At 41.7% G+C, this 15,812-nt stretch overlaps 1 protein-coding gene across 1 annotated transcript in view; it reads left to right on the forward strand.

Annotated features, from left to right (window-relative positions):
- The first annotated feature begins 354 nt into the window (after nt 1-354).
- The window catches only part of tnfsf13b (TNF superfamily member 13b), a 43,656-nt gene continuing 28,198 nt past the window's right edge, over nt 355-15,812 (forward strand). Inside the window, exons 1-2 of the mRNA XM_041198624.1 lie at nt 355-780; nt 893-986. Coding sequence (XP_041054558.1) covers nt 535-780; nt 893-986 — 340 coding nt within the window. The 5' untranslated portion in view covers nt 355-534. The remainder of the gene's footprint in view (nt 781-892; nt 987-15,812) is intronic.

A 15,812-nucleotide genomic window follows, 5' to 3' on the forward strand; every position in this document is an offset into this window, starting at 1 on the left:
AGTTGACGTGATCAATCACCTGACACAGATGATAATTTGTGTCACTAACCTACCTCTAGTATTTTTCTGTCCAGCTCAAGATCATCAAAAAGAAGGGCATAGGTCTTACCAGGACACGCTGAAAGTCAAGAAAGGCAATCACTTTGTAAGGATCGAAGTAGGTTTTTTCAAAAGAAAGGAGGTGCTTGAGTGAGAAGCAGCCAGAAAATCTTTTCTTTTGGGACTTACGTTGTTTTAAAATTTTGTATATTTAGTTATGTTGTATCTGAAGGGGAGGAGTCCTTCAAAGGAGGCGGAGTCTGCTCATTAAGTTTAGTATTTGGAACTAGGTTTCTCTACGCAGTGACCAATCATGCAAGCACAATGTTTAGTTTTAGTTTCAGAGCATGATGTGTTATATATCCTAGCATAATGCTATAGTTTGGGGAAAAAATCACAAAGTACAGCTCATGCTAACAGGAAATAAGATGCACAATTAACAATCTTGTTCTGGATGGATTATTGTACTAGTGTATCTGAAAAGTGTACTTTGGGATGAAAATGAGAATGTTACAACAAAGAGAAGGTTTCAATGCACAACTTAGATGTTTGATTTACTCAGCCTTCATCCTCACTTTAGCAGCTGTTCTGTCAGCTTATGTTGCTGTACATCACGTTCTTGTAATGAAAGCAGAAATCTCATCCATGAGACAGGAATTGGAGACATACAAGTTTCAACGAGACCACATGGAAGCATTGACAAAGGACCTGTCAACCAACTGGAGCAGTTCAGTAAATCAGGTACTCTCCTAGCAATTAAATCCATTAGAATGGCAGTTGCTTTTTTAAAATTATTTTCTAGCAGTTGCAGAGTGCTGAACTTTCTTTTTAAATAACTTTTTAAAACAATCAGGTTAGTGAATTCCTTGGGAAAGGACAGCACCGTATGGAAAAGTCGAGAGATGAAAGAGCAAAATTCAGAGGAAAAAGGTCGCTTCTTGAACAAGGTTTGTGTTTGCTTATGACATAGAGCTTTTGATTTCTTTGGATTATATATAAAAGTTTTCATTATGTGTACTTTATGTTGTAATGCATTACTGCCGAAAAGCTTAGGGGAATAAATCAGTTCTAAAGGTTACTTGTTTACATATGTCTTTTTAAGCTTTACTGATTTGCAACCTTAGCATCACATTAGAACATTATCGTCAGAACTTGGCCCAACTCAGTCCCTAGTGTTATGAGACCACTTGGGTGGTCACTTACCCCTTGGATTTGACATGGAGTGTACACTGTCAAGTTTTAGTTTTAAGAAGTCCTTAAGATTCTCCTGAGCAATTGAAGTTAATTATATATTTGGAGTGTGTGAATGCTCTTGCCAGTGCTTTCAAAACATTTGAATTGTGATTGTCTGGCAGGCAGCAGAACACTGACCGAATCAGAGTGCAAGGTACTGCTTATCTGGAACTGATAGTGCCACCATTGGCATCAGACTGGCACTTGCAGTATAAATGTACCATTACAGTCAAAAAAGTATATAACTAGTGGTCTGAAACTTTCTATAAAGTTTTAAAATGCGGGAAATAACCCATGCAGTAAATTAAATAAAAACAGAATTACCTGGAAAAACTCAGCAGGTCTGGCAGCATCGGCGGAGAAGAAAAGAGTTGACGTTTCGAGTCCTCATGACCCTTCAACAGTTGAAGGGTCATGAGGACTCGAAACGTCAACTCTTTTCTTCTCCGCCGATGCTGCCAGACCTGCTGAGTTTTTCCAGGTAATTCTGTTTTCGTTTTGGATTTCCAGCATCCGCAGTTTTTTGTTTCTATCTCTAGTAAATTAAATAAATTGGCTTATTGGTCTAAAGGTTATTTACTTTAAAAAATAAAGCTACACAGTAGATGCTCAGCTTGTTTCACCAGTCAGAAAGATGTTATAACTCAAATCATTGATGACATAGTGAAATATTCTTTTTACTGAGAATTTTTTGAAAAATTGTTGGAATTTTTTAAAAAGCAGATGACGTTTAATACTGCCTTTTGTTGCATTTAAGATATTCCCCTCACTGTGACTCAACAAAATTTTGAAAATCCCCTTGGGAAGTGAGGTCATTTTGATTTGCGATACTTCTTTTGGGAGTTCTAGAATTACTCTTACAGCACTATAGCAATTCCAAAAAATATACATTAACCATTCTTTATTTCCAACACTGGAAAAAAATCCATGTCAAAGACTGAAAAACAAATTCCTCTTATCATCATAAGATTTAATTATTTCAGAAGTGTCATTTCAAAAAATGAATAACACAGTTTATTAAAAACCCTGTTGATAGGATCGTTATCCCACTCAGATTAGCTTATTTATTTCACTTGAAAGGAACAAGACAATTTTCCGAAACAATTTTCCGTTCTGCCAAATATGTCTAATGCATTAAATGCTCCAAAACAGTTTGGCTTAATAGAAAATTGATTTATTTTTCTCTCTGATAAAATTTCAATGTTATTAGCAATTTTAGAAGTTTTAGAGCTGTACGAATCTCGCATGATTTATCTATGGTGTCTTGCAAATAGCATTGCTGTTTATACAGTTTGTAGAATCCTTGGTGTTTGTTTTAGCTTCTTAATGTTTCAAATACAGCCTATTACTGATATTTCAATTTCTTGCAATTAAAGAAATTGAATTACTAAATGGTTCAAGTAATGTAAACAACACAGAAATTAAAACTGAATTATCAAATAATTTCAGTGAAGCAATTTTAAGTTAAGAAGACACTTTTTGTTCATTCATAGAATGTGTGCACCACTGGCAAGGTCAGTATTTATTACCCATGTCTAATTGCACTTAAGAAGGTGCTGATCTGGGACCAATGTTCTAACGAAAAGGGTAAATAGGATGGTCAACAGGACTTTAAACTAGAAAGTGGGAAGGGTAAAACTCCAAGAAATGTAACTAATGGGAAACAAAGCAGCAGGTTAGTGTATTGGGTGGGTGGGGGGGGGGGGGTGGATTCAACTTCATGGAAAATTATGAAAAAACTGAAAAGAAAGAGCCCAGGAGAGGCTATTAAAGTCTCCAGAACACAAAATAGGACAGAGTGTTTGGAAAGGGCTAGGAATCTAACTTCAAGCACATCAAGAAAGGGGACGGGAAATACAGCACTGAAGGTGTTCTATCTGAATGTGTGCAGTATATGAAATAAGGTAAATGAGCTTGTGGCACAGATTGAAATTGGCAGGTATGATGTGGGCATTAAGGAGACATGGCTGCAAGGGGATCAGGACTGGGAGCTAAATATCCAAGGATATACATCCTATCGAAAAGATAGACAGTTTGGCAAAGGTGGTGGGGTTACTTTGTTAGTAAGAAATGAAATTAAATCAATCACAAGAAATGACGTAGGGTCAGATGATGTAGAATCTGTGTGGGTAGAGTTGAGGTAAAAAAACCATAATGGGAGTTACGTACAGGCCTCCAAACAGTAATTAGGATGTGGGGCACAAGATACACCAGGAGATAGAAAAAGTGTGTAAGAAAGGCAAGGTTACAGTGATCATGGGGGATTCCAATATGCAGGTAGACTGGGAAAGTCAGTTTGGTAGTGGATCCCAAGAAAAAGAATTTGTGGAATGTCTACAAGGTGGCTTTTTGGAGCAGCTTGTGGTGGAGCCCACTAGGGAACAGGCAGTTCTAGGTTTAGTGATGTGTAATGAGGCAGATTTGATAAGGGAGCTTAAGTTGAAGGAACCCTTAGGAGGAAGTGACCATAATATGATAGAATTTACTCTGCAATTTGAGAGGAAAAAGCTGGAATCAGATGTAATGGTATTACAGTTGAATAAAGGCAACTACAGAGGCATGAGGGAGGAGCTGGCCAGAATTGACTGGGAGATGAGCCTAGCAGGAAAGACAGTGGAACAGCAATGGCAGGAGTTTCTGGGAGTAATTTGGGAGACACAGCAAAAATTCATCCCTAGGAAGAAGAAGCATACTAAAGGGAGGACGAGGCAACCATGGCTGACAAGGGAAGTCAGGGACAGCATAAAAGCTAAAGAGAAAGCATACAATCCGGCGAAGAGCAGTGGGGGACAGGGGATTGGGAAGCCTACAAAGACCAACAGAGGACAACTAAAAAAGAAATAAGGAGGGAGAAGATTAAATATGAGGGTAAACTAGCCAGTAATATAAAAGAAGATTGCAAGAATTTTTTTAGATATATAAGAGAGAGGCAAAAGTGGACATTGGGCCGCTGGAAAATGAGGCTGGAGAAGTAGTAGTGGGGAACAAAGAAATGACGGAGGAACTGAATAGGTACTCTGCGTCAGTCTTCACAGTGGAAGACACGAATGACATCCCCAAAGTTCAAGAGAGTTCGGGGGCAGAGGTGAGTATGGTGGCCATTACCAAGGAGAAGGTGCTAGGAAAACTGAAAGGTCTGAAGGTGGATAAATCACCTGGGCCAGATGCATTACACCCCAGAGTTCTGAAGGAGATAACTGAAGAAATAGTGGAGGCGTTAGTGGCGATCTTTCAGGAATCCCTGGAGTCAGGGAGGGTCCCAGAGGACTGGAGAATCGCTAATGTAGCCCCCCTGTTTAAGAAGGGAGTGAGGCCAAAGACGGGAAATTACAGGCCGGTTAGCCTGACCTCAGTCGTTGGTAAGATTTTAGAGTCCATTATTAAGGATGAGATTTCAGAATACTTGGAAGTGCATGGTAAAATTGGGCAAAGTCAGCATGATTTCATCAAGAGGAGGTCATGCCTGACAAATCTGTTAGAATGCTTTGAGGTGGTAACAAGTAGGTTAGACAAAGAAGAGCCAATGGATGTTATCTACTTGGACTTCCAGAAGGCCTTTGACAAGGTGCCGCACAGGAGGCTGCTCAGTAAGATAAGAGCACATGGAGTTAGAGGCAAGCTACTAGCATGGATAGAAGATTGACTGTCTGGCAGGAGGCAGAGAGTGGGGATAAAGTGGTCCTTCTCAGGATGGCGGCCGCTGACTAGTGGAGTTCCACGGGTCAGTTTTGGGACCACAACTTTTCACTTTATACCTTAATAATCTAGATGAAGGAACTGAGGGCATCCTGGCTATGTTTGCAGATGATACAAAAATAGGTGGAGGGACCAGTAGTATTGAGGAGGCTTTGAGGCTGCAAAAGGATTTGGACAGGTTAGGAGAATGGGCAAAGAAGTGGCAGATGGAATACAATGTGGGGAAGTGTGAGGTCATGCACTTTGGTCGGAAGAATAGAGGCATAGACTATTTTCTAAATGGGGAGAGAATTCAGAAGTCTGGAGTGCAAATGGACTTGGGAGTCCTAGTCCAGGATTCTCTTAAGGTTAACTTGCAGGTTGAGTCGATAGTTAGGAAGGCAAATGCAATGTTGGCATTTATTTCGAGAGGACTAGAATATAAAAGCAGGGATGTGCTGCTGAGGCTTTATGAGGCTCTGGTCAGACCACATTTAGAATATTGTGAGCAATTTTGGGCCTTGTCTCTCGGGAAGGATGTGCTGGCCCTGGAGAGGGTCCAGAGGAGGTTCACGAGAACAATCCCACGAATGAAAGGCTTAACATATGAGGAACGTTTGAGGATTCTGGGGCTATACTCGATGGAGTTTAGAAGGATGAGGGGGGATCTGATTGAAACTTACAGAATACTGAGAGGCCTGGATAGAGTGGACGTGGGGAAGATGTTTCCATTAGTAGGAGAGACTAGGACCCGAGGGCACAGCCTCAGAGTAAAGGGAAGACCTTTTAGAACAGAGATGAGGAGAAACTTCTTTAGCCAGAGAGTGGTGAATCTATGGAATCCATTGCCACAGAAGGCTGTGGAGGCCAGGTCATTGAGTGTATTTAATACCGAGATAGATAGGTTCTTGATTGGTAAGGGAATCAAAGGTTACGGGGAGAATGGGGTTGAGAAACTTGTCAGCCATGATTGAATAGCGGAGCAGACTCGATCGGCTGAATGGCCTAATTTCTGCTCCTATGTCTTATGGTCTTATGGATTAGATACCTCCTTGAACAGCTGGCAATCTCTAATGCGGTCAGATTTAGTTCTTGAATTAATGCATATCTGCTTTGATGCAAGTCAGATGCAATAATTAATCAGTGTCTAGCAAATAGACTCGCAGTTAACTTGAAACCATGTTGCAACTTTAAAAAAAATATTTATTCTTTCATGAGATGTGGGTGTCGCTGGCTGGCTAGCATTTGTTGTCCATCCCTAATTGTCCCTGAGAAGGTGAGCCACCTACTTGACTCACTGCAGTTCATCTGGTATAGGTACACTCACAGTGCTGTTAGGAAGGGACTGCTAGGCTTTTGACCCAGTGACAATGAAGGAATGGCAATTTGTTCCAAGTCAGGATGGTTTGTAGTTTGGATGGGACTTGCAGGTGGTAGTGTTTCCATGCATCTGCAACCCTTATCCTTCTAGGTGGTAGAAATCACGGGTTTGAAAGATGCTGTTGAAGGAGCCTTGTTGAGTTGCTGCAGTGTATCTTGTAGATGGTGCACATTGGTGCCACTATGAATCAGTGGTGGAGGGAATGAATGTTTAAGGTGGTGGATGGGGTGCCAATCAAGCAGAATGCTTTGTCCCAGATGGCATTGAGCGTCTTCAGTATTGTTAAATCTGCACTCATCCAGGCAAATGAGAGCATACACTCGTGACCTTGCCTTGCACCTTGTAGATGGCAGACTGGCTTTGATGGAGTCAGGGGGTGAATTTCTCCCTGCAGAATTCCCAGTCTCTGACCTGCTCTTGTGGCCACTGTCATTATAGGCTTGAAACAGGAGCCTGACAGCACTACCAGTGGCTCAGAGCATGATAGCACCACATAGCACTCTGTTTCTCTCTCACCATCATTTGCAAGTACCATTATAACTATACAACAATCAGAGAATACAGCTAGTATGCATGATGAAGTTGTATCGGGTGAGCCACAGTGCACATGTAAGGAGCAGCTGAAACTTATGCATTAGTCAACTGAGTAATAATGGCATGATTTGCACAACTATTTGCATATGGGGAAGTGATGGCATAATGGTATTGTCATTGGATTAGTAATCTCCAGTGTCCAGTGTCACTGGACTAGGTAATACTCCCCAGGTTCGTATCCCGCCATGGCAGATTGTGGAATTTGAACTCAATAAAAATCATTAATCTAATTTGTCTAATGATGACCATGAATCCATTGCTGATTGTTGTAAAAACCCATCAGGTTCACTAAAGGGAAGGAAATCTGCCATCCTTATCTGGTCTGGTCTACCCGTGATTCCAGACCAGACCCACACCAATGTGATTGACTCTTAGATGCCCTCAAATGGCCTAACAAACCACTCAGCTCTATCAAACTGCTACAAAGTCAGAAAAAGGAATGAAACCGGACGGACCATCTGACATTGACCTAGGCACCAGAAACGACGATGGCAAATTCGGCCCTGTCAATACTGCAAAGTCCCCCTTTCCAATATCTGGGGGGTTAGTGCCAAAATTGAGAGAGCTGTCTGACAGACTAGTCAAGCAACAACCTGACATAACCATCCTCACGGAATCATATCCTACCGTACTACATCTAACATCTTACATGTTCCAGACACCATCATCACCATCCCTGTGTACGTCCTGTCCCACCAGCAGAACAGACCCAGCAGAGGTGGCAGCACATTGATATACAGTCAGGAGGAAGTTGCCCTGGAAGTCCTCAACATTGACTGGACCCCATGAAGTCTTGTGGCATCAGGTCAAACGGGAAAGGAAACTTCCTGCTGATTACCGCATATCACCCTCCCTCAGCTGATGAATCAGTGCTTATCCATGTTTAACATCACTTGGAGGAAGCACAGGGGTGGCAAGGGTGCAGAACATACTCTGGACGGGGACTTCAATGTCCATCACCACTTGGTAGCACCACTATTGACCAATCTGGCCAAGTCCTAAAGGACATAGCTGCTAGACTGGGTTTGTGGCAGGTGGTGAGGGAACCAACAAGAGGGAAAAACATACTTGACCTCACCCTCACCAACCTGCCTGCCGCAGATGCATCTGTCTATGACAGTATCGGTTGGAGTGACCACCGCACAGTCATTGTGGAGATGAAGTCCCACCTTCACATTGAGCATACCCTCCATTGTGTTGGGAGGCACTACCACCATGCTAAATGATATAGATTTTGAACAGATCTATCAACTCAACAGCAGCAGCAGAATTGTACTTGAATACAATCTGTAACCTTATGGCCCAGCCTACCCCCCAACTCTACCATTCCTATCAAGCCAGGGGATCAATGAAGAGTGCAAGAGGGCATGTGAGGAGCAGCACCAGGCATACCTAAAAATGAGGTGTCAATCTGATGAAGCTATAACACAGGACTACTTGCATGCCAAACAGCATAAGCAGTAAGTGATAGACAGAGCTATGTGATCCCACAAGCAATGGATCAGATCTAAGCTGTACTGTCCTGCCACATCCAGTTGTGAATGATGGTGGACAACTAAACAACTCACTGGAGGAGGAGGCTCCACAAATATCCCCATCCTCAATGATGGGGGAGCCCAGTACATCAGTGCAAAAGATAAGGCTGAAGCATTTGCTACAATCTTCAGTCAGAAATGCCGAGTAGATGATCCCTCTCAGCCTTGCCCAGCATCACAGATGCCAGTCTCCAGCTAATTTGATTCACTCCATATGATATCAAGGAATGGCTGAAGGCGCTGGATACTGCAAAGGCTACGGGTCTTGACAGTATTCCGGCAATAGCATTCAAGACTTGTGCTCCAGAACTTGCTGCACCTCTAGCCAAGCTGTTTGAGTACTGCTCAGCTATGTGGAAAATTGCCCATGTATGCCCTGTACACAAAAAGCAGGACAAATCCAACCCAGCCAATTACCACCTCATCAGTAAAGTAATGGAAGGGTGCTATCAAGCGGCACTTGCTTAGCAATAACCTGCTCACTGACACCCAGTTTGGGTTCCGCCAGGGCCACTTAGCTTTTGACCTCATTACAGCCTTGGTTCAAACATGGACAAAAGAGCTGAATTCCCGAGGTGAGGTGAAAGTCACTTGACATCAAGGCAGCATTTGACCAAGTGTGGCATCAAGGGGCCCTAACAGGATTGGAGTCAATGGGAATCAGGGAAAACTGTCCACTGGTTGGAGTCATACCTAGCACAAAGAAAGATGGTTGTGCCTGTAGGAGGTCAGTCATCACAGCTCCAGGACATCACTGCAGAAGTTCCTCAGGGTAGTGTTCTTGGCCCAACCATCCTCAGCTGCTTCATCAATGACCTTCCTTCCATCATAAGGACAGAAGTGAGGATATTTGCTGATGATTGCACAATGTTCTGCACCATTCACAGCTCCTCAGAAGCTGAAGCTGTCCATGCAGTAAGACCTGGACAACATCCAGGCTTGGGCTGACAAGTGGCAAATAACATTCGAGCCACACAAGTGCCATGGAACGATCATCTCCAACAAGAGAGAATCTAACTATCGCCCCTTGACATTAAATGGCATTACTGTCACTGAACCCTCCACTATCAACATCCTGGTGGGTTACCATTGACCAGAAATGTAACTGGACTAGCCATATAAATACTGTGGCTACAAGAACAGGTCAGAGGCTAGGAATCCTGCAACGAGTAACTCACTCCTGACTCCCCAAAACCTGTCCACCATCTACAAGGCACAAGTCAGGAGTGTGATGAAATACTCCCCACTTGCCTGGATGAGTGCAGCCCCAACAACACTCAAGAAGTTTGACACCGTCCAGCACAAAGCAGCTCGCTTGATTGGTACCATATCTGCAAACATTCACTCCCTCCACCACTGATGCACAGTAGCAGTAGTGTGTACCATCTACAAGATACATTGCAGGAATTCACCAAGGCCCCTTAGAAAGCACCTTCCAAACCCACCACCACTACCTTCTAGAAGGACAAAGGCAGAACACATATGGGAACACCACCACCTGGAAGTTCCCCTCCAAGTCACTCACCATCTTGACATGAGAGTACATCGCTGTTCCTTCACTGTTCCTGGGTCAAAATCCTGGAACTCCTTTCTTAACAACACTGGAAGGTGTACTTACAATATGACTGCAGCAGTTGAAGAAAGCAGCTTGCCACCAACATCTCAAGGGCAATAAACGCTGACCCAGCCAGCACAGCCCACATCCCATGAATGAATGTTTTAAAAATGAGTAATTATTCATTACAATGAAGATTGCATGCACAATTTATTAGCACATCTATGCAAACTGATTTATAATTTCACCTTCAGAGCATTTGTTATTAGTGTCAGCTGTGTCTCAGCTGGTAACAAACTCACTTCTGAATTATAAGGTTCAGGGTTCATGTCCCACTAGCTTGGCCTAAATAGCCAAGTGGTTATGGTACTGGGCTTGTAACCCCAAGATCAAGAGTTCAAATCTCACAATGGCAAACTATGAAACAATGTAACTTCATCTGAAACAGATGGAAACGGGTTTGTACTCGAAAGAGTTACAGGGCTTAAGCACAAAAATCAAGGCTGATGCTCCAATGCAATACTGAGGGAATGTTGTACTTTGGAGGTGCTACCTTTCAGATGAGATGTTAAACTGAGGTGCTGCTTGGGTAGATGTAAAAGATCCCATGGCACTTCTTTGAAGCAAAACAATGGAGTTATTCCTGTTGTCCTGGCCAATATTTTTGTTGCCCAATCAGCTTTACAAAAATCAGATTATATGGTCATTATCACATAGCTGTTTGTGGCAATTTGCTGAGCCCAAATTAACTGCCACATTTCCTGCAACAAGTAACGCTTCAAAAATTACTTCCTTGGCTGTAAAGCACTTTGAGCTCTCTGGTGGTTGTGAAAAGTACTATATAAATACAAGTCTTTTTTTCTTTCAGTAGAACTAGAAACTTGGTCCTGTGCTTGAAGGCGTGTATATTCGATAATAATCAGCAGAAGTAATGACCTGATAGTTATGGGGAGGAAGATGTGGTGTATAGTTCCTCCTTAATTAAATGGCAGCAACTCATTATCATTTTTTATTCAGTTTCTTGCCTGGCAGACGACCAGTTTGACAGACCGGTGGGCTGCTACACAAAAAAGCCAATGGTAGAAGGCCATAACCGGGGACCTTTGGAGACAATCCTTGGCAGTTGGAAAAGTTCAAGCCATGGTAGAGGTGCTCAGAGCACGACAGTCGGGAGCGAGGCAAAGATTGGAGCATAGTGGGGAGTTGGGAGGGGTCAGTTGATTGTGGTAGCGAAGAGAGATCACGATAGGCAGAAGATTTGCTTGAGGCACTGGAAGGAGCACTCCTGTTTCTCCTGGATTTTAAGCAGTGCTCTTAAAGCACTTATTTGCCTCATCTGACTGGTTCTGTCTCCATTTAGTGGCCAAATTTCCGGAGCCCTGGGAAACATGACTTCCCAGCGTTAAATTTAAATCTGTCTTCCAACTGCTAATGGAGAATCTGATTTAACTATTATAATGAAATGCCCTTCTTAAAAGTGGAACACCGATACACCACACCTGACACCATAAAAAGTGGTGGCAGGCTTGTTTGTGGCAGTTTGGGGTGGCATATTACAATTTTTCATTTTTCAAACCAACCCCCCATGACATTTTCCTGATCTCTATGGGGAGGGGGGGGGACAAATTTGAAACATAAGCATAGGATGCTTGCCATGAAAAAGATGAATTTGGAACAATGATTCCCAAAGTTTACCACCACTGACAATTTCCTCATCATTTTTGAGTCTGTTGTAAACTGATCGCCATAATTAAGCAATAACTCTGTCATGAATATATCATACAACTAGCAGGATGGTAGGAAGTAAGCTAGATGAATTGTGGCCTTTTGTTGAACAATTCCTATGTTCATAATCCATTGTATGGGCTTAATGTCTACCATACTACACATGAAGACATAAATCGTACATTGTTCTAGACCACTGTTTATTCCTTATTGTACTAAAGTATCAGAACGCTTTTATGACAGCAAGTGCCGGTAATGATTCTGCTGTAACCATTTTCGTTTCTTCTGGACCTATCTTTTGTTTCTTGGCTTGTTCCATTACCACTCCCTTTTGACTTGCACCATCATACCTTTTGTAATTTAATCTCTCCTGCTTTCAACCTTGCTACAGACTTTCTGTTTTGTTATTTTCTTCCCACCCCTCTTTTCCTGCCGAGCTTTTCGGTTTGTTTGTGTCTGTTGACTGCTCAGTGTGTGTGATTAGTTAAGCCTGGGTGTGGTCATTTAGAAAAGAAACTAAACTGTAGACAAACAGCAGGAAGCCTGAGAGCATGAAATATATCCTTCACTGTCGCTGGGTCAAAATCCTGGAACTCCCTTCCTAACAACACTGCAAGTGTACCTACACCACATGGACTGCAGCGGTTCAAGAAGGCAGCTCACCACCACCTTCTCAAGGACAACTAGGGATGGGCAATAAAAAAACATTTTAAAGCACTGAAGAAAACTCCTGTTACAGATTTGGAACCTGACATGTGATCTCTGCATTTCACCAAGGCATGAAACACCACCAGCCTTTGCACACCTTCAGTTCTAATGAAAGGCCATTGACCTGGGGAATTAACTCTGTTTCCCTCTTCACAGGTGCTGCTTGACATGATAAGTATTTCTAGCAGTTTTTTTCCAACAAAATGTTTTACAAAGAATAGCTTTGCAATTCCTCTTATGTTGCTTTTTGGCTAGATGTATCCGTTACACGTTTCTGAGTATAAATACAAATTGTTCCTCATTTTCAGTAATAACATTTCCTTACAATATTAAATATTTAGATTTTGCTATGTATTCAGATTGTTTTTTTTTAATTGTTTCTGAGGCAGTCACCTCACTAAAAGATTGTGTTTTGAAAGATTTACATACAAAAACCCAAACTGAAATTACCCTAACTTCCAAAAATGTTTTTAGTTATCACTCCTTTTTAATTAGTGAATGGCATGGAAAGAGTGGGAGAGTTTGCTTTGGAGCCAGTGCCCTTGGTTTGTTGAGGCTAAAGGATTCAGGTTGCATGCTTGTTTCGGGGTGACCGAGTTAGTATAGAGACAGAGAACATCAGGAGATCATTGTTAGAATAAACACATGCTGTTTATTTACAAACTAAACTCTGCAGCTGCACTTGTGTGCTCACAACTCAAGACTCTGCCTTCACTCGTCAGTGACTAACTCAATACTCTCCCACATAGAGGTAGCGTGTGCTACTCTGCTATTGGATATTAAGATCATGTGACCTTACATTACAATACTTGTCTTCAAGGTATATTACATATCAGATTACTATATCCTTCCCCCTTTACTGAAAAATACATTTTTCAATTTTTCAATATATCAAGTTATTTACACAGATCAATTATTTACAAAGTCAGTCTCTTTGGGGGTTTTCTTATGCCTATAGAACGCCTTAACGCTACAGCTTCTGAAGTTTGTTTGGAATCTCCTTTACCGTAATCATCTGAGCATCTGGTTCTACAGCAGGTACCGGTAAATTTGTTTCTTTGACTCTTTCAGATACAGTTGGCCCTTCAAATACTTTTGTACTTGGTTGAATTCTTTCAACAGGAAATGGTGATTCAGTCTCGAGCACTAGTGGAACCACTTCTGGAGATTTGGTTTCTCCTCTTCAAAAGTGATCCACAAGTCTTCTTACTATTCGATCTCTGACTTTCAGGTGGTAGGAAAGAGGTCCTGTTACGGCATTTATTTCATCAAACAACCGTGCTGGTCCTTCTCTAAAATTTTTCACAAATACCTTCTCTCCTACGTTAAATGTTCTGTCCTGTCTGTGACAATCATGCCCCATTTTCTGACCTTCCTGTGTTCTTCCTCTCCCCCATCGCCCAAATTTGGCATGATTCGGCTCGGTCTCGACCGGAGATGGCGCTTCATCAACAATTCGATAGGTGTGACACCTGCTGTCGAAAGAGGGGTGGTTCTATAATGGAAAAGAAATCGTGCTAATTTAGTCGCTAATAAATCTCCAGATAACTTCTTCATACCAGATTTGAATGTCTGAACTGCTCTCTCGGCGAGTCCGTTTGAAGAGGATGGTATGAAGATGTTTTCACATGAACAATACTGTTGAGGCTTGTAAATCAGTTAAATTCAGCACTTGTGAATACTGTTCCATTAACTGATATTCGCACTTCAGGTAATCTATTTACACCGAAACTTTGTTGTAGCTTGTCTATCATTGCTGAAGATGTGGGTGACCTCACTTTGTATATATCTATCCATTTTGAATGAACATCTATGATAAGGAGAAACATTGTTCCCATAAAAGGTTCCACATAATCAATGTGTACTCATACCACGGCCTTCCTGACCATTCCCAGGGGTGTAATGGAGCTGTTGCAGGTAATTTTTGCACTTGTTGATACTACATACAACTTCTCACTAAGTTTTCTATTTCTCCACCCATTCCCGGCCATCACATCTATGCCTTCATTTTGGAAGTTCCAGAATGTGCACTATGAAGTTCAGATAACAATGGCTTTTTGGAGGAACAATCACTCGAACTCCCTACAATAAAATATCTTCTTGACTGTTATCTTGTATATTCTGTGGAAATACAGTTTCATTTAATCAGATTCTGGTGTTTGTGACAACCATAATGAACTTGACTTCTCACTTTAGATATGACTGGATTTTGGTTCGTCCAATCTTTAATTTGCTTAGCACATATCGGTGATGAATTCAGGAAGTTCAATAACAAGATGTATTCCTGAAGAATTGGAACATCCTCATCTTTTACTTGCAAGAGTATATGACTGAGTTGCATCAGAGTTTGCAATTTGACTTCTGGGTCTGTGAATAAAAGTATACTCATACGCTGCTAAGATTAATGTCCATCTTTGTGCTCTTGCTGATGCTATAGGAGGTATAGCCATGTCTTCACTGAATAGCCCTAATAATGGCTTGTGGTCCAGATGACCATGTACATATTGATGAAACCTTTTAATACCGAAAATGATTGCCAGGCCTTTTTTTTCAATTTGTGAGTACTTTTTCTCTGCAGTACCAAGTGTTCTCAACACATATCCTATAGATTGTTCTGATCCATCATCCATTTGATGGGAAAGCACTGCTCCCACTCAATAAGGTGATGTGTCATATTTTAATGTCAACTCTTTCTTTGGATCAATATGTACAAGAAGTGTAGAAGATTGTAGTAACTTTTTCACTTTTATAAAGCTTCTTCTTGTAGTGTTTGCCATCACCATCTCTGGCTTTTTTTGAGCAAGTAATACAGTGGTGCCAGTTCTGTGGACAAATTAGGTAAGAAAAGTCCACAGTAATTGATTATCCCCAAGAATGATTTCAGTTTGGATGTATTCTTTGGCGTGGGAACTTCTTTAATAGCTTTCACTTTTTCTTCAACTGGATGTCGGCCTTGTAAATCTATCTTGTGACTTAGTTACCTCTTTTGCCTGGAACGTGCACTTTTCCTTTTTCAATCTCACTCCAACCTGTAAAAAACATTTCAGAACTTCTTCCAAAATCATCAAATGTTCCTTTTCAATGGCTCCAGTCACAAGAACATCATTGAAATAAGCTACAACATGGGGCAATTCCTGCAGTAAACTTTCCATGATTCTTTGGAACATGGCGCAAGCAGAAGATGCGCCAAGTGGCAAACAGGTGCACTGGTACAATCCGTTATGTGTATTTATGGTGATGAACTTCAGGGATGCCTCCTCTAATTCCAGTTGCTGGTAGGCATGACTCATACACTTTGTGTAGGTCTTTCCACCTGCCAGTTTAGTGTATAAACCTTCAATTTTAGGTATGGGGTGTCTATCCAATT

This window comes from Carcharodon carcharias, chromosome 11, assembly GCF_017639515.1.
Source record: "Carcharodon carcharias isolate sCarCar2 chromosome 11, sCarCar2.pri, whole genome shotgun sequence".
Taxonomy (NCBI): domain Eukaryota; kingdom Metazoa; phylum Chordata; class Chondrichthyes; order Lamniformes; family Lamnidae; genus Carcharodon; species Carcharodon carcharias.